At 38.3% G+C, this 22889-nt stretch overlaps 1 protein-coding gene and 1 pseudogene across 6 annotated transcripts in view; one reads left to right on the plus strand and one right to left on the minus strand.

Moving 5' to 3' along the window:
• Positions 1 to 22889, plus strand: part of LOC112850019 (small ubiquitin-related modifier 2 pseudogene) — a 243033-nt pseudogene that overhangs the window by 53934 nt on the left and 166210 nt on the right. The gene's annotated exons all lie outside the window — the stretch shown is intronic.
• The window catches only part of PIK3CB (phosphatidylinositol-4,5-bisphosphate 3-kinase catalytic subunit beta), a 191641-nt gene that overhangs the window by 29883 nt on the left and 138869 nt on the right, over positions 1 to 22889 (minus strand). For all 5 annotated transcript variants that reach the window (XM_086674382.1, XM_086674378.1, XM_086674381.1 and 2 more), the window contains 4 exons: positions 21050 to 21171; positions 17304 to 17447; positions 16004 to 16103; positions 470 to 648 (listed from right to left, as the gene is read on the minus strand). In XM_086674382.1, coding sequence (XP_086530508.1) covers positions 470 to 648; positions 16004 to 16103; positions 17304 to 17447; positions 21050 to 21171 — 545 coding nt within the window. The remainder of the gene's footprint in view (positions 1 to 469; positions 649 to 16003; positions 16104 to 17303; positions 17448 to 21049; positions 21172 to 22889) is intronic.

Below are 22889 nucleotides of genomic sequence, written 5' to 3' on the forward strand. Positions count from 1 at the left end.
ACTTTGAATCCTAACACAAGGGGATACACATCATTACTTTTCTATTATTACTTTTGAAGGGAATGAAAAAGTGAGAAATAATTTTCCAAATCAATTTAAGATCTAATTTTGAAATAGGAAAATAACTTAGTTAATAATCTATGATGGTTGCCAACATTTTGCATACATAGGATGTTCAACCCTTAGAAACCAGTAACATAGAAAACAAATGTAATCACATACAACTGAAAGGAAAATACCTTGTAATAACTTTCATGGATCCCACAGGTAAGTTTAGCTAGTAGGCATATGTCCCAGTACACACAAAAATAACCTCTGAGAAATTTAAGAGTTTCCTTCTTTAAATATACAGTACTTACTGGAGCTAACAGCTAGCCTTATTGCTCCTGCAAGGCAGTCACTCAGAAATTCTTTCTGCATTGCTATTTTTATGGAAAAGTCACTGAGCACAGCAAAGATGGTCACTTACTAGAGTTCTGAGAGGATGACACACGGATTCAGAGGTGACTGCAGGTCAGAGAGGGCTTCCCGGTAAGCATTCTGTTTTAAACAAGTATGCATGGCCTCCTTCCCTTTGGCTCTGTTTAGCTTCATTGCATTCAGTTTGATTAAACTATTTAAAGTTTTTAACTTATTGAGTGCTTCAACCTGAAAAATAAGTTTCCCCACCAACAAAATTTATTTATGGTTAAAAATAATATAAAATATTATAGTATCATGTGATCATATTAATTAATAACTAATCCTTTCCTCTCCCCAACACAAGCCCTCAACAACCAGCCAAAGTAAAATCAGTGCTTAGCTTATGACAAACATATTAAATATAACAAGACTAAAAAACTTATTTTTATCACTTTTGACTTAAAGTACTATTTTTCAAATGTTCTTCAATCCTTTTGTTAAATAATGTCTTAATCAGAGAAAAGTAAAAGGACATAAATTGTGGGTAAGAAGATGACACTTAAAGTACTCAGAACTCTGCAGCTCACTGAGTAGAATTTGAAACACAATCTGAACCACTCCGTTTGTTCAATTCCATAGTAGAAGAGGAAAATCCTTGTACAAGTAATCCTGGGGATCCTGTCATTCAACCTTAACATCTAGTTTTTGTCATCACTCTTGTGTGATATCTTCTCAATATAATCTCTTGCCACGAATAGTATAGTTAAATGAATTATAGTGTAATAAAATAAATATGAATATAGATAACAGTAGTTGTTGTCTAAGTCTATAGTATTTGTATGAAGTAACTTCGGCTATCAAAACTTATGCAAATAAAAAAACTTTATGCAATTAGTACAAGATCAATCAACGGTGCCCAACTGAATCAAAACCATTGTGTTTAAAAGTCAACTTCATTGTTTAATAACTGAGATCTTTCCATGTCATGTTATGCAAAAATCCATTAGAAACAGCCTTGGCCAACCATAAGTCATAAGAAAGGGTATTTTATTTTGTTATTATGTCATTAAAACTGAAACAGCTTGTTAATATAAACATATTTATATTAACATGTAAATTATATATAACAAGCATATAAAACATCTATACAACAAACATGAACACCTTGGCTTGAACTTCCATGAACAGGAGATTTATTTTACATAATGTTTTCGTTTTTGAACTTTGCTTCTATGAAAAGAAACCACTAAGACTCTGTAGGAATGTGAATTCAGTCATGCAGTTTTTATAGACAGGCTGAGGGCTTGCTCACAGGAAACTGGAAGGTTCTATGTAGCTTGATGAAAATCGAGATGGCTGAAGCTTGCCAAGTTAGCCACAGACACTCCATTTCTCAACAGTTTCAGGAGCTGTACAAACACTGGTGAAAAGGGAACCAGTTGAAAAACAGACTGTGCAAACAGGAACTTTTTGAAGTATTTCAAATTTGAATTTCTTCTATGTTTGTACAGTTGCGAATTTCAGGCCCCATCACTAACTGTATTGATATCCATTTCCTGGAATAGTGTCCTGAATACCCACATGGCCGTAAGTCAAAAACTTTAAGTGTTTCAACACCCTATCTTTTCATAGGTTTACAGTAATAACAAGAACTGCTATGTAAAGTGTACTGCCTCCCTCTTGCTACTCATCAGTCAAGAGTAAAAATGTAATCATACATATGTCATATGTACACTGTTATAAAAGGCAAGCTGAGGTTGGGGCACCTGGGTGGCTCAGTCAGTTAAGCATCACACTCTTCATTTTGGTGCAGGTCATGATCTCACAGTTTGTGAGACTGAGCCCTGCACGGGGCTCTTTGCTGATAGCACAGAGTCAGCTTGGGATTCTCCCTCTCCCTCTGTCCTTCCCCTGATCACTCTCTCTCACTCAAAATAAATAAATAAATAAACATTAAAAAAAAAAAAAAAAGTCAAGCTAAGGTTCCCAGAGAACCAAGAAAATGTACAATGTGGTTTGATCATGAGTGAGGTCAATTCATGATGTAGGACCTCATCAAGCAGGGCTTTACAAGCTTTGGTAAAAGTTCAGGGGAGATCCTTTCCACATGCTAGGTGAGATGCTGCTGGATTCATTAATCAATCAATGAAGTCAATTAGATCTTAAAATTCACTGCTGAAAATTTTGTGGCAGCTTCAGGATCTGATGCAAACTTCCAGTGGCATTCAGGAATGAGAAACACAGGTGTGGTACCATGAACCCTTTTGAATTTACTGTCTTTCTCACCATTTCCCTCTCGGTTCTGAGCTCCGCTCTCTTTGCATCAAGCTCCTGATCTAACTGGTTTTCCTTTACAGAGCAGGTCAGATTGAGTTGGCAGACGTATCTGCCTAGAACTAAGCCCCTAGCCTTTCAGAACACAATTTTCCAGGTGGAAAACCCCAAGTCTTAGTTCTGTCCCTGAATTCCACATTGGAAACTGCTGACAGTTTAGTCTGCAATTCTCCATTTGTTTGAAATCTTTCCCTGTTGGGAACTGCTGGAGGCAGCTGTGGTTCTCCATTTTATTTGGAATGAGTCCATCCTCCATATTCCTTGGCATTTGCTGGTTTATCCCTTCCAAAGTCCAAGGTTCCATGGGAATTGGTGGTGCATACAGGCCCTTTCTTGGCCAAGACACAGTAACATCTCTCAGTTACTGTGGTATAATAAAATGCACATATTTTTTGGTCTTGTTTTGTAGAAATAAAGGCTACTCCTAACAGATCTCAGAGGTCAAAAAGCTGCAAAAAATGGGCCATGCAGTCAAAGGCTGTTAGAGCATCTGCCACTTTAAGAAGACTCCTGTAACAGGGTAAATTGTTCATGAAATGGGTTAGACTGACACTAGGTCACCTGCCAACATCAAGAAAATTTCTGTGTGAAAAGGGACACTGTAAACATGCCATAATTCCCAACCCTACCATGTCTCTCTTAGGTATTACTTTAACTCTAAGAAACCCAAAGGTCTAGCTAAAACAAACAGGATCCCTTAAATCTAAAGAGTTGAACACACTACCTTCCAGTCCAACTGCTTATTTTATGTCTAAGAATTACATGTAGGGGAGCCTGGGTGACTCAGTTGATTAAGCATCTGACTCTTGGTTTTGGCTCAGGTCATGATCTCACAGTTCGTGAGTTCGAGCACCACATCAGGCTCCATGCTGACAGCCTGCTTGAGATTCACTGTCTCCCTTTCTCTCTGCTCCTCCCCTGCTCACTCTGTCTCTCTCTCTCTCTCTCAAAAAATTAAATTAAAAAAAATTATTAAAAAAAAAAAAGATTTACACGTAGAGGCCACTTTTAGACAATAGGCTTGAGCAATGGAATGTAAAGCAAGGCAAAAAAAAGACCCACAGGAGCCACGTGGCTGAATACAGACAGACCCATCAGGTGACCCACCTCAAAACATCCATAAGCCCAAACAGACCAATGGGCTACTGACAAAGAGGCACAGTTACCAAAAAAGAGAAAATTCCATAGGTCCCCATACCTCCTCACCTTCCCCCTCTAAAAACAGCCCTAATCTACTGCCACATTGCAGAGAGTCTCTCCTTTGCTGTCCTGCCAGCCTCTCTTGCAGTGTACTCAATAAACTTCTATCTCCTTTGTTCTGTGTGCCTGGGGTGAATCCTTTCACCACCCTGAACTATTCACCCAATCATCGCTCCACATTTGGGGCCCTCATCCAATCAGGAAAAACACCACATTACAGTCCAGGAAATTTCAGATAGCTAGTAAAATGGCAAAATCTTACTAATGAAAACGTAGAAAGGTAACATTCATTACGTGGAAATTTCCAATTAGATAAGACATTTAGGAAATGCACTTGAAAGCAAGCATTCCCAAATTAAACAAACAGAATGGGATATCCACTTATTAGTAAGCAGAAATCTCCAGAAGGTTTCAAAATTCCAAAATAGTTTCATTGAAAGATTCATTGCAAAAGCTAATGAAAAATTAAAGAGAGAAGGTATTTAAAACAAAAGACTGTAACAGACTGAGGCATAAAAGTGATGTAATTCCTACTGCTCTCCTCTATCCTTTGATTATCCATAACCCTCTATCTGAACTGCTTTTCCACTCTAAAGACACTATTGAACAGTTAACTTATAAAATAAGACCACTTGAGGCTACAGGCCATTCTCTGCAGGTTATCTTTCACATCTTGCTCAAAGGCTGAACTGAGGGCCACAGTCAAAGAACTTCTTAAACCAGGGAGGACCCTGAAATCTTTTGTAAAGAGATTACCTCTGGAGCCCAGTCAAGAGAGGGAAGTAAAATTTCACACTGTCCCTTCCTTTCCAGTTCCTGACCAATAGGTTATTGATCCTTTCTCTCCCAGAGAAGGCTATTTCCTTCTTGCTGGTCTTGTTTCTTATCCTAGGAACTTGGCTTGGCTTTCTGGTCACCTGAGATACACAAGTTGTTCTTTTGGCTATCTTTGGGAGTGACTCTAGATCTTGTGAAGACAACTTCTTTTGCATCCACTTTGAAGATGCCTCTTAGGTCTATGGGACTGTTTAATACAGCCAGAGACAGTTAACTGTCAAGGCTGAAATCTTACAAGATATTTTAAAGGACTGAGTAACTTTATGATCAGAAATTTGGCCAAACTGGAAGATAATATTCAGAGCCTGACAGAAATTTTTTTAGGCCTTCTCCCCTAAGCTAAATTGGAAGCTGATATTCAGAGCCTGATAGGAATTTTTTAGGCTTTCTCTCCTACACTTACCCACAGGGAAAGAAAAACACTCTAACATAGGTGGATAGGTGTGTCGGCCCTTCGATATAATTTAGGCAGCAACCCAATTCTTTGAGGAATTAAAAACAGCTGCCCTTGTTTTACAAACCTAGTCTTTACAGGACCAGAGATGTAGCTCCAAAAACAACTCAAAATCCACCAATACTTTTTACCAAACCCCAAATCTCCCCTATTTATCTCAGTAGGCTTGGAAGTATTATAAATTCTGGTCTTAAGAGAACAAAAGTTATAGAAGAGCTTACTTTTTTTCCCCCCTGTGCCTTTAAGATATAAATGTTCTACCAGAGTATTCTCCATAATTCTTATCTAGACCATCTCTTTGACATACAAACTTCAGGGAGGTAACTCTTTAATTTTTTTTTTAATGCTTATTTATTTATGAGCGAGAGAGACCGAGTGCCAGCGGGGGAGGGGCAGAAAGAAAGGAAGACCCTTCTGGGTCCAAAGCAGGCTCCAGGCTCTGAGCTGTCAGCACAGAGCCCAACGTGGGGCTGGAACCTGTGAGCCACAAGATCCATGACCTGAGCCGAAGTTGGGCGCTTAACCGAGCCACCCAGATGCCCCAATTCTTATCAGAAGGGAAAAAAGGTCATCTGGAACTTGACTTGTTAAGGACAAGACTCTTCTCCACAAGTATTAGAAAAAGTTGTATTCACCTAAGCAGGTAACCCGATCTTATTCTATCTGTTAGAAAAATAATTTAGAGCCAACTATTTTTGTATTATTGTATCTAATCCATGGTAGTAATTTAAAGCTATAAGCTATAAGGTCTCTGTTTGCTTCCATCTGTGTTGGTGTGTGTGTCCAGACATACGTTTTACATGTGTGGTACTTTCTACCTCCAAATGGTACTGCCAAAATTAATCTGTAAAAGAGCTCTCTTTAAACGGCTTTTAAAAAAACCAAGCATTTGCATAAACTTAGTCTTCATAAAATTCTCAGAAATATAATAGAAACTATCCCAAATGTTTTTCAAGTTCACATGCTCTGGAATAACTTTTGGTAAATTAAAGCAAGTTTAATAAGTTCATTGGTTGACTGGAAACAGGCATATCTTTAGAATTATCAAGATTGAATATAATGTAGATAAACAACTTTTATTCTACCTGAATTTATCAGCTAAATTCATTTCTGTTCTAATCTGTCAGCAAAAAATAACTTAGAATGATGGGTGATTTTGTCTAATGACTCATGAAGTTTTCATGGGTAAAATAAACATAATTGTTGAGAACAAATGATTTAAACAGATATAAGTGGAATAAGAGGTAATAAAGTTTTTAGCAAGAATTATATTTTATTCTATGTGTACTTAAAAATAGCTTCCAAATCTCTGGTAACTTGAAACTTTAGAACTCTCCTAAGTTAAAATAAATATAATAGAAATCTGTTGAATATTCAGATCATTTCCAAATAAGAAAATACCAAACCATTAATTATTAAACACAGGTTTATCTACTTTTGGCTTCCTACAGAGAAACCAAAAGATATTTGGATGTGTTAGTGCACTGCAAAACTGAAGAAGGTCTATGCTTCTAGAAATTATGAAAAGTATTCATGAATTTGCAAATCTAAAAAATGCTGGTATAACAGTTTATATAATTCCTTAACTTCTTAGTTTTCACTAGGAACTAAGGTTTCTAAGGGTTAAGAATTCTTTTTTCGGGGGTTGCGCTTGGGTGGCTTAGTCGGTTAAGCAACCAACTTCAGCTCAGGTCACAATCTCTGCTGTCAGCAAGGAGCCCCACTTGCAATCCTCTGTCTCCCTCTCTCTGCACCCCCCCCAACCTTGTGTGTGTGCTCTCTCTCAAAAATAAACATTAAAATAAAAAAGAATTTTTTTTTTAAATGTTTTGAGAGAGAAGGCATGCACAAGCAGGGGAGGGGTAGAAAGAGAGAGGGAGAGAGAGAATCCCAAGCAGGCTCCACACTGTCAGCACAGAGTCCTATGTGGGGCTTGAATTCACGAACTGTTAGATCATGACCTGAGCCAAAATCAAGAGTCGGATTCTTAACTGACTAAGCCACCCAGGCACCCCTAAAGGTTAAGAATTCTAATTAATATATGCAATTAAAACTACAGAAATAAGGAAAACATCTCCATATGCAAAGAAATCAAAATGTGTGTTTTTGGTAAAAAGTTTGAGAAACGAAGATACATTTTTGAGGAAAAAAAATGTAGAAAGTTTGTGAAAGAAGAAATCTTTGGAAAGGAATTTTATGTGTGATCAGGACTAAGACTGGAATAAGTTTTAATATAAAAAGCAAGCTGGTGCGAAATTAGAATTTGATTTTCTTTTTGTTAAAATGACAAAGGTTTTGTTCTGGTTTTTACTTTAAGTCTACTTTTGATAGCAGATTATGAAAGTTTTTTATCTTTAAGTGATCTGCCTAGAAAACAAAGATACTGTGTTTTATCAAAATAATTTCTTGTGGTTGCTGTTTTTATCAGGTCTTTGATTACTTAGGAAAACTGAGTCTTCTCGAATATTAAAAGAGCTAAGTTCTGCTAAGAAAATCTAACTAAGCCCCTCCCCTAACTTTTCACAAGCAAAATAAGACATCTCATTGGTTGGCTTCCCTGAAGTTACATAGTTGAGTTAGAAAGTACTTGGGGCACCTGGGTGGCGCAGTCGGTTAAGCGTCCGACTTCAGCCAGGTCACGATCTCGCGGTCCGTGAGTTCGAGCCCCGTGTCAGGCTCTGGGCTGATGGCTCTGGCCTGGAGCCTGTTTCCGATTCTGTGTCTCCCTCTCTCTCTGCCCCTCCCCCGTTCATGCTCTGTCTTTCTCTGTCCCAAAAATAAATAAACGTTGAAAAAAAAAAGAAAAAGAAAGTACCTGCCTGGAGGCTTTCATGATTTAGGACTCACCCCTCTGATTAGGGATAAATGTAAATGAGCCTGTGATCAGGTACTTTTCCGCAATTCTTAAAATTATTGCAGAATCTGCTGCTAAAACAAAAGAGGCCCAACAACCATCTTTAGGCTCTTTGGCCAAAACTGTTCTTGATAATAGGATGGCCTTCGATTATCTTTTAGCTGAGCAAGAAGGTATCTCTGCTGTGGCCAACATCACCTGCTGTATCTGGATTAACATTTCTCCGGAAGCTGAAATTCAATTACATAAGATCACAAGAGCAAGCCACTTGGCTTAAAAAGGTGACTCCTTCAACAGGGTCTTTCTTTGCTCAGTTTGTGTCTTGGGGACCATGAGTCTAACGTGCACTCCAAACACTGGGAATTATCCTGCTTATACTTACCATAACAATCTCTCTGGCACACTATATTCTCTCATAAGTTTTAAATGTGTGTTTGCAGCCACTAACCATCAAACAAATGAACTCCTTAAGACTGGAATGTCAAAGAACAAGGAGAATGACTGACTTCCATAACCTATGAATATGTAGGAATTAAGCAAAAACATCATAACCTATGGATAATGTATACCATACAAAAGAACAATAAAAACTGTGAGAACTTCAGAATAGTATCTGATAGTGGTGCTAATGCTTTAAATCTTGATCACATCTCTGTTAAGCTTAGAGCATGATCAAAGGGGAAATGTAAAAGAAAAGGACAGGCCCAAAATGCTAAGCCACGTCATCAAACTGGGGCTCAGTACCTAACCTAACTGCACTTTCAACCTCCCTCAGAAGTGCAGTCTTAACAGTCAGTCAGGAATTTCCTGGTCAGCACCATGAGGTAATCTGTCACATGGGCCCTCTCAACCCCCCAAAAGAAAATGAGGAAATCCACCTAATACGGGAAAGTGACTTTCCTAAAACAATCATTTCTTTTCATCTGCTTATTGTTCCACCACATTTCTGCCTGTAAAACCCTTTTTTGCATGGCTCCCCCAAGTCCCCTCTACTAGATAGCCCAATTCATGAATCAATTAATAAAGCCAATTAAATGGTAAAAAAACAAACCAAATGGGTTTTATTCTCCATGCAATGAGAATTACTTTAGGGATTTAAAAAATGGAAATGACATAATCCATCTGCATTTTTAAAATGTCACTTTAGCTGCTGTGCAGAGAAGGGTCTGCATGTGCAAGAACGGAAACAAGGGGAGCAATTTAAGAGGTTAATGAAGACATGCAGGTGAGAGAAGATTATGAATGGACTAGGACAATAGCCATGAACACAAAAGACATTGATAGGCATGAGATATATTTAAGAGGACTATAAAATTAAGGGGACTAGGGGCACCTGGGTGGCTCAGTTGGTAAAGTGTCCGACTTCGGCTCAGGTCATGATCTCACAGTTCGTGGGATCAAGCCCTGCATCGGGCTCTCTACTGTCAGCATGGAGCCCGTTTCAGATCTATCCTCTGGTTATTTCTTCTATACTGGAATGCATAATTGGAATGGATATACTCAACAGCTGGCAGAATCCCCATATTGGCTCCCTGGCTATTTTGATGGGAAGCGGAAGTTATTATAAGCTCCTCTACCTCAGAAAACAGTAAACCAAAAGCAGTAACCCATTCCTGCAGTGACTGCACAGTTGAGTGCCATCATCAAGGACTTGAGAGATACAGGGGTGTAGATTCACAGCCCCACTCGTCTTGCCTGTTTGGCCTGTACAGATGACAGATGGGGCTTGGAAAATTACAGTGGATCATCCTAACATTAAGTAGTGGTGCACCAAATATGGTTTCGTTGCTTGAACAAAGTAACACATCTCCTGGTACGTGGTATACACCTACTAACAATTGCTTTTTCCTCCATATCTGTCAATAAGGAACCACAAGAAGTTTGCTTAAGCTGTCAAGGCCAACAATACACTTTCAATGCCCCATCTCAGAAGTATAGCAACTCTCCCGCCCTTTATCATAATTTACTTTGCAAACTGTAAAGTAATTTACAACTTGACTTGACTGCCTCTTGACTTGACTCTTGACTGCCTCTCCCTTTAACAAGACACCACTCTGGCACCTTTACATTGATAACATTAGGCTGATCGAACTTAGTAAGAAATAGCAACTACTTTAGATCTGAAGAAATTTGTATGTCCGAAGGTGGGAAATAAATCCAATAAAAATTTGGGACCTTTTATCTCAATGAAACTCCTAGGGTTCAACTTGCATGGGGCATATCAAGATATCCCTTCTAAGGTAAAGAATAATTTGTTGCTCTGGCCCCTCCTATGACCAAAAATGAGGCACAATGGCTAGTGGGCCTCTTTGGATTGTAAAGACAACATACTGCTCATGTGGGTCATGTACTACAGCCTATTTACTGAGTGACCTAAAAGGGTGCTAGTTTTGAGTGAGATCCCAAACAAAAGAAAGCTCTGCAATGGGTCCTGATTGCTGTGCAAGCTGGTGTGCTACTTGGTCCATATGATCCAGCAGGTCTAATGGTGCTTGAACTGTCAGTGGCAGACAGAGATGCTATCTGGAGCCCTTGGCAGGTCCCTATAGATAAATCATAGCACAGGTCCTCAGAATTTTGGAAACGACACTTGCCAGCTCCTGTAGAGAAGTACTCTCCTTTAGAGAAACCACTCTTAGCTTACTATTGGGATTTAGTAAGACTGACTGCTTAACCACTGGCCAGCAAGCAAGCATGTGACCTGAACTGCCCATTATGAACTGGGTGTTGCCTGATCCACCAAGCCATAAAGATGGGTAAGCAAAACAGTACTCCATCATCAAATGAAGTGTATATATAAGACTGGGCCTGAGCAGGCCCTGAAGGCACACTAAGTTATATGAAGAAGTGACTCAAATGTCCACGGTTTCCTCTTCTTGCTACACTACCTTCTCTTTCCTACCCTGCACCTATGTCGTCACAGGGAGTTCCCTTCAACCAGTTAACACAGGAAGGGAAGACTCAAGCACGGTTTATAAATGGCTTTACACAGTATCTGAACACCACAGGAAAGCAGACAACTATGGAACTACAGCCCCTTTCGGAAACAATTCTGAAGGACAACGGTGAAGTGAAAACCTTGCTGTGGTGCATTTGGAAAATGCACCTTACTGTTTCACTTTGCCTGAAAGGAGAAACAGCAATACATGCAATTATATACCAATTCATGAGCTGTGACCAAAGCTTGGCTTATGGCCAAGGACGTAGAAGGAACATGACTGGAAAATTAGTAAGAAATATGGGGAAGAGATATAGGATAGACTTCTCTGAAGAGGCAAAAAAAAAAAAAAAAAAAAGTGTCGCATTGGATATTCACCAAAGGGTGTCTTTGGAAGAGGAATTTTATAATCAAGTGGATAGGAAAAACCGTTCTGTGGATACCAGTCTGCCTTTTTCCCAAACACCCCTGTCATCACCCAGTGGGTTCATGAACAAGGTGGCCAAGATGGCAGTGATGGATGTTATGCATGTGTTCAGCAATATGGACCTCCACTCACCAAAGCCTACCTGGCTATGACCACCACTGTGTGCCTGCTATGCCAGCAGGTGAGACCAGCTGCTGATGAGTTCCTGATATAGCACCATTTCTCCCGATGGACAGCCAGCTATCTGGTGACAGACTGATTACAACAGACTGCTTCCACTATGGAAGAGGCAATATTTTGTTCTTACTGGAATAGAAACTTAACTCTGGATATGGATCTGCCTTCCCTGAATACAATGCATTTCTGTCAAACTACCATTTGTGGACTCAGAACACCTTATCCACCATTGTGGTGTTCTACACAGCATTGCTTCAATCAAGAAACTCATTTCACAGCAAATAAAGTGTAACAATGGACTCCTGCTCATGAAATTCACTAGTCTTAACATGTTCTCTACTAATCTGAAGTAGCTGGCTTGACAAAAGAATGGAATGGCCTTTTGAAGACTAACTTACAGTAGCAGCTAGGTGGCAATATCTTGCAGGACTTAGGCAAGGCACTCCAGAAAGCTGTATATGCTCTGAGTCAGCATCCAATATATGACAAGCCTTCTCCCATAGACAGGACTCAAGGGTCCAGAAATCAAGGTTTAAAAGTCAAAGTTGTACCACTTACTACTCCCTCCAGGGACCCACTAGCAAAATTTTTGCTTCTTTTCCGGCAACCTTATGCTCTACTGGCAAAGAGGTCTTAGTTATAGAGGGAAGAATGATTCCAATGGGGGACATGGCAATGACTGTATTGAATTGGAAGTTAAGACTCCAGCCCAGCCATTTTGGGCACCTCAAGCCTCTGGATCAACAGGCAAAAAAAGGCATTATGATGCTGGCTGGAGTGACTGATACTGACTGTCAAGGAGAAATTGGCCTACTGTTCCACAGAGGTAAGGAAGAGTAAGCCTAAAATATAGGAGATCTCTTCTTAGCATTACCATGTCCTGTGATTAAGATCAATGGACAATTACAAGCTAACTTAGGTAGGACTACTAATGGCCTGGACCCTTTAAGAATGAAGGTTTGGGTCAACCCAACAAGTCAAGAACCAAAAGTGAAATGCTTATTAAAGGCAGAGGGAATACAGAATGAGTTGGAAGAAGGTAATAATAAATACCAGCTATAACCACATGACGAGTTACAGAAATTAAGATTAATTGTCATGAGTATCTCCTCCTCGTTTGGATACGAATGTGTTTTTATATGTGTGTGTATATATACATAAACATATATGTATATGCTATATTTACATACACAGTCTGTTTCCTTCCAGCTCTTTTCCTTTATCATGTAACCTAGATGTATTGATTTTATATCATACTATTTAAGTGTTAATGTTACATCGCAGTATTTAATTTATAGTGTAGCAAGAACAGGAAACACCACTCAAGGATATTACCTCCTATTATGGGGAAAAAGTTAGTGCATTTTTGCTTGTACTGAAGGTATTTGTATTATGTTAGAAGTAATTCTCAACTTGCTACACAGTCTTTATTTGGAGATTAAACATGGTTTACAAAGCTGTGTAAACATGCTGAGTTGATCTGTGATGGTTAATTTTATGTATCAACTTGACTGGGCCATAGGGTGCCCAGATATTTGGTCCAACATCATTTTGGGTGTGTCTGTGAGGGTATTTTTGGATGAAATTAACACTTGAATGGGTAGACTGAGTAAAGAAGACTGGCCTTCCTAATACTAATGGGTATTATCAGAACCTATGAAGTTCTGAATAGAAGAAAAAGGCAGACCTTCCAGTAAGTTAGAAGGAACTCTGCCAGCCCAGCTGTCTTAAGCTGGGACATAGGTCTTTTCCTAAAACTCCTTGGGTGTTAAACTTGTCTTTCAGACTGACACTTTCTACTGACTCTCCTGGTTCTTAGGTCTTTGGACTCAGACTGGAACTTCACCATCAGCTCTTCTGGGTTTCTAGCTTCCTTAACTGATGATCTTGGGATTTCTTAGCCTCCATAATCACATGAGACAACTCTTTGTAATACAATCTCACCATCCTCCTCTGCTTCATTCTCTCTATACAGCTGACCCTTGAATAAAGGGTTAGGGGTACCAACTCCACCTCCAGACCCACACAGTCGAAAATCTGGGTATAATTTTTGATTCCCCAAAAACTTAACTACTAATAGCCTATGCTGATGGGAAGCCTTACCAGTGACATAAACTGTAGATTAACATGTATTTTGTGTGTTATATGTATTATATACTGTATTAGCTAGAAGAAAGAAAATATTAAGAAAATCATGGGAAAATACATTTATAGTACTGTACTGTGTCAAAAAAATCAGTGTATAAGTGAACTCATGTTGTTCAAATTCATGTTGTTCAAGGGTCAAGTGCATACATACACTCTTATTGGTTGCTTCTCTGTAAAACATTAACATACTCTTCACTGAACTCACACCAACTAGACCAGCAAAACCTACAAATGTCACCTCCACTATGAACTCTTTCCTAATATCCTAAGCTTGGTTACATGCCTCTCTTTTGTGCTTCCATAATGTTCCCATAATGCTTAATCATATATTTCTTAATTATTGATTTGTACACCTCCTCTATGGAAATATAAACTCCTTGATAACAATAACATAACTGGGGCATCCTGGTGGCTCAGTCGATTAAGCATCTGACTCTCGATTTCAGGTCCAGTTCATGACTTCAAGCCCACATTGGGCTCTGCACTGACAGTGTGGAGCTGGCTTAGGACTCTCTCCTTCTCTCTCTGTCCCTCCTTCATTCATGCAGTGTGTCTTTCTCCCTCTCTCTCTCTCAAACTCAGATAACATAGTTTAAAAAAAAAATAACATAACTATTTTCACTTCATATTACCAATACCTAACAGTAACCCTGGCATATAGTAAATTCTGAGTAAATGCATATTAAACCATTAAGAAAACTTTCTTGTGTTTATTTGGATGATACTCATTGCAAGAAAAATCAATGCTAAAGAACAAGAGCATATTGTTGCTACCTGTCAATAAGAATTCTGGCATGAAGAAGCTAGAATAAAGGGCTGCTTTATTTTGATGGCAGAAATGCTCTCATCACATCCTTCAGGGGATGAAGGACCTACCTGGGCCATATCAAGCCTGGGCCATGGTTATGCCTCTCACTTGCAAGCAAGCGATCAAAAGACCATTACTACTTGCAATTACTACCTATAAAAATCAGGATTATCTCCAAAAGAAATAAATGGATGTTGAGACTACAACTATCAATAGCCCCCGATTTTGAAATTCTGTATTCAGTAAAATAGCTTCATGGTTCTGTTTAATGGCTTATATTTTATTTTAGCTTCAAAATACATTTATACTCATAAAATGACACTATTTTATATACTGGATTTATGTTTAAGTTCTGATTTTAAAAAGAGAGTTGTGGTGCCACGAAGGTTTGAAAACTCCCAGTATAACAGTTTTCTAGCTGGACAGCCCTAATTTTAAAAATTCTTTCTGTCACTTAACAGTTGGGTTTTTAGGCAAGCTAGTTAATCTCCTGGAGCCTCTGTTTTCTTCCTTGTCTAATCCCGACAGTATTAGCAACTACTGTGGCACATAATAAGGACAGTAAAATAACATGCTTATAACATTTAATATGGTTCCTGGCATATAAGCATTTAATATCTCACTGATTAATCTCACTAATATCTCATCATCAGCAATGATGAGAAAATGAAGTCCTGGAAAGAAGATAAGGGACTATAGGCCTGTATATATATATTTTGAAAAAGGAGCTTGAGGATTCGGAATTCTAGATGTTATAACAACTATGAATTTAAGTGTCAAAATATCTCAAATTAAAACAAATGGCAGAATATATGAATCATAAATACTATATTAACTGGAAACAGTAACTCAGGGATATGAAAAAACAGGGTCTAAAAATTTCATGACCTTTGTCACCATCACCATCAAACCCATTGTTAAGCATGTCTACATGGGTATTTCCCATTAAAACTTAAGGCATATTATTAATATAGGTACTAGGAAGAATCCTTCATTTTTGAGGGAGTGTTCAATTAATGTTCAGCTAAATTTAACACTTCATTTCTTAACTTAAATTTTTATTTAAAAATGTATTAATGGGATGCCTGGGTGGCTCAGTCGGTTAAGCGTGAACTTCAGGTCATGATCTCGGGGTTCGTGAGTTCAAGCCTCACGTGGGGCTCTGTGCTGACAGCTCAGAGCCTGGAGCCTGCTTCGGATTCTGTGTCTCCCTCCCTCTCTGCCCCTCCCCCACTTGCACTCTCTCTCTCAAAAATAAACAAACATTAAAAAAAATTTTTTAATGTATTAATTAGGTTCAGTTACTGAAAGTTCCATGGAATAATGGGAGAAATAGCATATGATACAATTTATCAAATACCATGTGGCAAACTAAACATGAAAATAAAAAAAAAATTAAAAAAACAAAAACAAAAACCAGATACCTGTTTAGAAAGCACTTTCATATGCCCTACACTTCCCCGGCAGTATGCTTCAAGGATGACACCAAACTGTACTGAGACAGCAGGAATATGCACTTCTGACCTACAAATAAGTTAATAATATTAAGATAATTTGCGTATAAAACACTTCAGATCACCAAATAAAAATACTGACTTCATATTATGAAATAAATGTATGATGCCAATCAAAACACAGAAGAATACATCATCTTGTCCACAAATATTAGTGGGATGGGCAACTTCCCAATTCTTTAAACACCACAGATCAAAAACATGTGTGATTATATAATTAACTTTTTATTCCAAAAATCCAAAATTTTCACATTTCACCTTGTTTGCTTTCTGTAGCTGAAACAGAATGTTGCCAATTAAGACAATAAAGTGAAACGCAAAGATCTGATTCACATCACACAAGTGACTAATCCCTCAATTAGCTTCAATTCAATTTTTTCTCACTTAAAGAATGGTGTACCCATTTGAAAAAGGAAGGAACAACATATTCTGTTACTCCCGGAAGGGCTTAAAAATAGGAAGGTTGAACTGGATGAAAAAGATGACAAGTTAAAAATAAGAAAGGAAAAACCTCTATGAGTAATAAAGGAAATCAAGATTCAGAAATGTAGCTTCCAAAATCATTATCAAAATAATATAGAGCTCATTTTCCTTAAAATGTTTAGCTAAAATGGGGGAAAGTCCTATTTTTATGACAGTCATTAGTTTCAGTATTCTCAAGTCCAGATGAAAAAAACAAAAATGTCTGAGTACAGACTCAGAAATCAGGAACCAACAACTTTCCTAGGAAAAAAGGACTTCATTTATCCTTTCTGATTTTACTCCTATATCAACTTGGTGAAATAAGGTTCACATATTTCTAAAATTGACCTAATAAAGAAGCTGAAAATAATGTTGCTCTTGTTATAGGAAAACTTTAAAATTTTTATCTATTGGTACCCAAAGCCTTTCAGAAGGAGTAAGTGTGGTTTTAGCCCAAGAATATTAACAAAGTAAGTGCACTTTACTAGAAAATAGCAATACATTAATTTTTAGTTTCAGTTAAAAATCAAGGAGACTTGGTGGGACACTTATCTGAATTACTTTGCCAAATCCTGAGAATTAAGAGTTGGGTATCAAGAAATAGAAGACACCAAGAAGAGTATGAATGTTATAAATGGCTCAGAAACAAGTAAACCAGCCAACTATTACAGTAAATGTCCCGTATTATGCTGATTTATATTTACAAAAGCACCAGGTAGACTCAAATCTAAAAATATAAAAGACTTACCTAAGGTGCCAAAATAGAAACTGCCCTATCCTGCGGTTAGCAAGTGCTCTTTCTAATAGGAATCTAGAGAGGGCACAATCAAGAAAAGGCTCGTATTTCAAAACTTGCACCAGTTGTAAAAGATATTGAGAGAGTTCTTCATCACTAAAAGAAACAAAAGACAAAATAAGTCACTCAACAACCAATGCCAGAAAGAGATCCCATCCCATCAAACTATCAAACACTAACTTACTGAAACGCAATGGTTCTTTTGGGTCAGGCTTGTTATGTATGCTTACATTCACTGTCCCACTATTAAAATAACACAAGAGGGGTGGCCTGAGTGGCTAAGTCAGTTAAGCATCCAACAACAGCTCAGTTACAATAAAATCGAGTACTTTAATACTGATTTCTGATCATGCAGGAAAAGTTATATACTCAGTCAACACATTTGTTTGTTTGTTTGTTTGTTTCTAAGTTTATTTTGAGAGAGAGACAGTGCAAGTGGGGTAGGGGCAGAGAGAGATGGAGAGAGAGAATCCCAAGCAGGCTCCACACTGTTAGCACAGAGCCTGACACAGGGATTGCACTCACAAACTAAGATCATGACCTGAGCCAAGACCAAGAAAGAGTTGGAGGCTTAACTGACTGAGCCACCCACGTATCCCAGGCAACCAGTTTTTTTAAATAAAAAAATTCCATCAGTACTTTTTAGTAATTTATTTTCCTTTCTAATCATTAGGGTTAATTCCTTGTCCCAGATTATCAGTGTGTTAAAATATTAACTTTAAATAATTTAAAGGATAAGGAAATGAGTGTAACTGAGAATTGATTCACTGAATTAATACACATAATATTGTAATTAAATGAGCTGAATTAATTAAGGTTAAGAAGTTCTCTATTTTGTGTCAATTTCTAAATCATACACTTATAAACACACTCTTATCAGAGGCAATTCCAGTGGTCAGGTAAGATGAATTCCAAGTCCTCTACTTACTAACTATAGTCTTGGGCAATAAATGGTTAGGATAGTAGTCTAATGCAGATCTGGGACTGAAACCCAGTGCACTATATTAAAAAAAACCTCATTAGACAAAAATTTATCATAGGAAAATGCATCAGAAATACCAATATAGAACATGGAGATCACAGCAATCTCTTCCTGTATATAAGTTTATTTAAGAGAAACACCTGGGGGGCTCCTGGAGGGCTCAGTTGGTTAAGCATCCAACTTTGGCTCAGGTCATGATCTCATGGTTTGTGAGTTCCAAGCCCCACATTGGGCTCTGTGCTGACAGCTCAGAGCCTGGAGCCTCCTTCGGATTCTGTGTCTCCCTCTCTTTCTGCCCCTCCCCAACTCGCTCTCTCTCTCTCTCTCTCTCTCTCTCTCTCAAAAATAAGTAAACATAAAAAAAGAAAAGAGAAGAAAAAAAAAGAGAAGAGAAGAGAAGAGAAGAGAAGAGAAGAGAAGAGAAGAAAAGAAAAGAAAAGAAAAGAAAAAAGAAAAGAAAAGAAAAGAAAAGAAAAGAAAAGAAAAGAAAAGAAAAGAAAAGACCTGGCTCAGTATAAAGGGAGCCAGGTAGCCCCTTTCCCTCAGATCTCCAATGCAAACTTAGGGAGGTGAGACTAAAGCCCAACTTGCAGCCTCATTTTTCAAAACTATTCACCAATCTTAAGTTTATTGTAAAATCTGTGCCTTTTATAAAACTTACAAAAGGGAGGTGCCTGGATGACTCAGTCAGTTGAATGTCAGACTCTTGATTTCAGCTCAGGTCACAATCCCAGGATCATGGGATCAAGCCTTGCATCAGGCTCCACGCTGAGTATGGAGCCTGCTTAAGAGTCTCTCTTTCTCCCTCTGTGCCCCCACCCCCCTAGTCACCTATTGCTCTTGTGTGGGCACTCTCTCTCAAAAAACAAAAAAAGGGGCGCCTGGGTGGCTCAGTCGGTTAAGCGGCCGACTTCGGCTCAGGTCATGATCTTGCGGTCCATGAGTTCGAGCCCCGCGTTGGGCTCTGTGCTGACAGCTCAAAGCCTGGAGCCTGTTTCAGATTCTGTGTCTCCCTCTCTCTGACCTTCCCCCGTTTATGCTCTGTCTCTGTCTCAAAAATAAATAAACGTTAAAAAAAAAAACAAAAACAAAAACCCAACCAACCTATAAATGGTGTAAAAGATAGAAAGGAACTACGTAAATTGGGAAGGCTTCCTCTTTCCTTATACTTCTAACTTCACTCCCTTAGAATAACAACTATTGAAAAGTTTGTGTAATTTCTTTTGGATATCATGTGGCTTGAAACATATATAACTTTAAAAAGAAGAAAAAGTGTAACAGTATCCATAATTTTCTCAGAACTTCTATTTTTTCAAATAGCCATACAGTATAAACCTCATTTTTGAAACGAGAAATGGATAAACCTGAATATGCCCATTGTCTGAGATGGTCTTAATAATGACATTTCTTCAAATAAATCTAACAGATTTTCATACATGTACTAGCCAAACGGGACTGTACAAACATGTTCACTGAAGCACTGGGGAACAGGGAAGTCTGGGGAAAACAAAATGCTCTTCAATAGGAAAATGCAGCAAATAAGATATATCCCTATGATAGAATATTACACAGTAGTGAAAGAAAAAGACTGTATTTATATGTAATGGTAAAGAATGACCTCAAAAACCCAACAATGAATTTTTTAAAATCAAGATTTAAAATAATACATATGGCAAAACATATTGGTGTAATTTTGTAATGTACAATATTATTCTACATATTTTTATAGATATAAAAATGCAGCATCAACAGAAATATGTGGTATAAAAGGATACAGACCAAATTCATAATCATGGTTGTTTTTGGGAAGTGAAAGTAATCAGGACTAGGTAACAAAACTATGAGGATTTCACCTTTGGCTGTAATGTTATTTGCTTAAAAGTATAAAATTTTTTAAAAAGCCAAAATATTAACACTTCTTAATTCTGAGTGGTGGACAGAAAAGAGTTAACATAGCAGCAGGCCTGACTGCTATCCTTTTAGAAAGGCTGTTAACTACACCGGCCTTTTGGCTGGCATCTGGAAACATAGCTTTTAGAAGGCTTCCCACCACCTAACAGATAAGAATGGCTTCGTGTGTGTAAACTGTTCTTACCCAACGGTTGATGCCCCAACACCCATTTTCCTTCTAGGAGTCTAGGATTTTGCTTTTGTGTTTGGCAGAGGGTGATTATGTGACCAGCCCCCAATAAAAACCCTGGCCACCAAGTCTCTAACAAGCCCCCCTGGTAGACAATATTTCAGACACGTTGTCACAACTCACTGCTGGGAAGAATTAAGTATATTCACTGAGACTCCACTGGTAAAGAACTCTTAGAAGCTTCTGATAGTTTCCTCCAGACTTTGCTCCATGAATCTTTTTCCTTTGCCAATTCTACATTGTCTCCTTTCGTCTCATAAATCAGAGCCAAAAGTATGAGTATGCGCTGCATCCTGTAAGTCCTAATGAATTGTGGAAACCAAGGGTGATCTTGGGGACCTTCTGACCCAGTATGTTTGTGGGTTTTCTTTTATAATATAGGCTAAACATGAAAGACAAAGGAGTCTTTGAGAGAGAGGGAGGTAGAGAAGGGAATAGGGGAGAATAGATGAAAAATATGCTTTAAACTGAGGAATTCCTAGCTCTTTTCTTTCTTATGAAACATTCAACATACATCACCTTCACTATCTACACCCAAGTTATTCCTTTCCTCAAAGAAAGCCACCTATAGTATACCTCATCTGTCGCAGGCAGCCCACAGCATATTCTCGCACGTACTGATCTGGATAGTTGAAATCTAGAAGCTCCAAGGCCTCCCGGGGGGGCAGTTTAGGCCAAATCTGAAGTAGGGCTTGAAGCTGTTGAAAAATTGAAACTGGTTCAGAAATTATAGGGGGGGGGGGAAATAATCTATTTTTCCTTGGCACACAGGAGCAGAGATGGGTCAAAAGAAAGAAAAAGCATACTTACAATTACATAGGACTCAAAAATCCACTGCTGTTTACATAAATTAATAATGTCTTTAGAAATACTCTATAGATAAGCAAGTAATAGAATGATACATTGAATATGCGATTCTACAATCATTAGCCATTAAATAATTTTGTGATTTTGTAAAGGAAAGAGAGAGAAAGAAATGATCAAGGAATAAAGGTAGGAGAGTCTGGGTGGCTTAGTCAGTTAAGCATCAGACTCTTGATTTAAAGTTAGGTTATGATCTCACAGTTGGTGAGAGTGAACCCTGCTTCGGGATCTGTGCTGATAGTGTGGAGCCTAATTGAGATCTTCTTTCTCCCTCCCTCTCTGCCCCTCCCCTGCTCATTTGCATGCACAGGCAAGCACACACTCCTGTACTCTCTCTCTCTCAAAAAATAAACATTTAAACATTTAAATCTAAAAGCGGGGGAGGCGAAGTGAGAGAGAGAGAGACACAGAATCTAAAGTAGGCTCCAGGCTCTGAGCTGTCAGCACAGAGCCCGATGCAGGGCTTGAACTCACGAACCATGAGATCATGACCTGAGCCAAAGTCGGAGGCTTAACTGACTGAGCCACCCAGGCGCCCCTAAGTAAACATTTTTTTAAAAAACTGATAATTATGATTCGTGGTCCTTCAAAGCTCACCCCTGTTGGACAAAAATCTTATTACTTAATATTTGATAGATTTCAATGGGTTTTCTTCAGTTTCCAAAGAATACACACAAAATGTATGCAAGATTAGAGCTACAAAAACATGGCAAACAGATGGAAATGACCAGAGGACTTCTCTCACTTGACTGCTCAATCTCACAGTCATATTGCAAGAGGTAGCCAGTGAGTATCTGCCAGCTAGTCACCTTGTCATTTGTCATTTGACCTTGTGCATGAAACTTGGACTTTTGAGAACTAAACATAGTTTTTAGTGTATTATTATTTTTTTAATTTAACTTTATTTTTTATTTTTTAAAATTTACATCCGAATTAGTATATAGTGAAGCAGTGATTTCAGTAGATTCCTTAATGCCCCTTACCCACTTAGCCCATCCCCCCTCCCACAACCCCTCCAGCAACCCTCAGTTTGTTCTTCATGTTTATGAGTCTCTTTTGTTTTGTCCCCCTCCCTGTTTTCATATTATTTTTGTTTCCCCTCCCTTATGTTCATCTGTTTTGTCTCTTAATATTCTTCTTTATCCATTCATCCATCTTCTTTATCCATTCATTCATCAATGGACATCTGGGCTCTTTCCATACTTGGGCTAATGTTGATAGTGCTGCTGTAAACATGGGGGTGCATGTGTCCCTTCGAAACAGCACATGTGTATCCCTTGGATAAATGCCTAGTAGTGCAATTGCTGAGTTGTAGGGTAGTTCTAATTAGTTTATTATTTTAATTCTACTAATTATTCAACTGCTCTCATTAACTATGTCAAGTGCCCAAAATAGGTCAATAATATTTGAATGAATACCTAGCAGCTAAGTTAAAAGGTATTTTCTCAGATCAAGCAAATTTAACCTCATTAAAGATACTTTTTAAGAAATTAATTTTTCTGGGGTGCATGGGTGACTGAGTCCGTTGAGCATCCAACTCTTGATTTCAGCT

The sequence above is a fragment of the Puma concolor genome, chromosome C2 (assembly GCF_028749965.1).
Source record: "Puma concolor isolate L17-30 chromosome C2, mPumCon1.1.hap2, whole genome shotgun sequence".
Taxonomy (NCBI): Eukaryota; Metazoa; Chordata; class Mammalia; order Carnivora; family Felidae; genus Puma; species Puma concolor.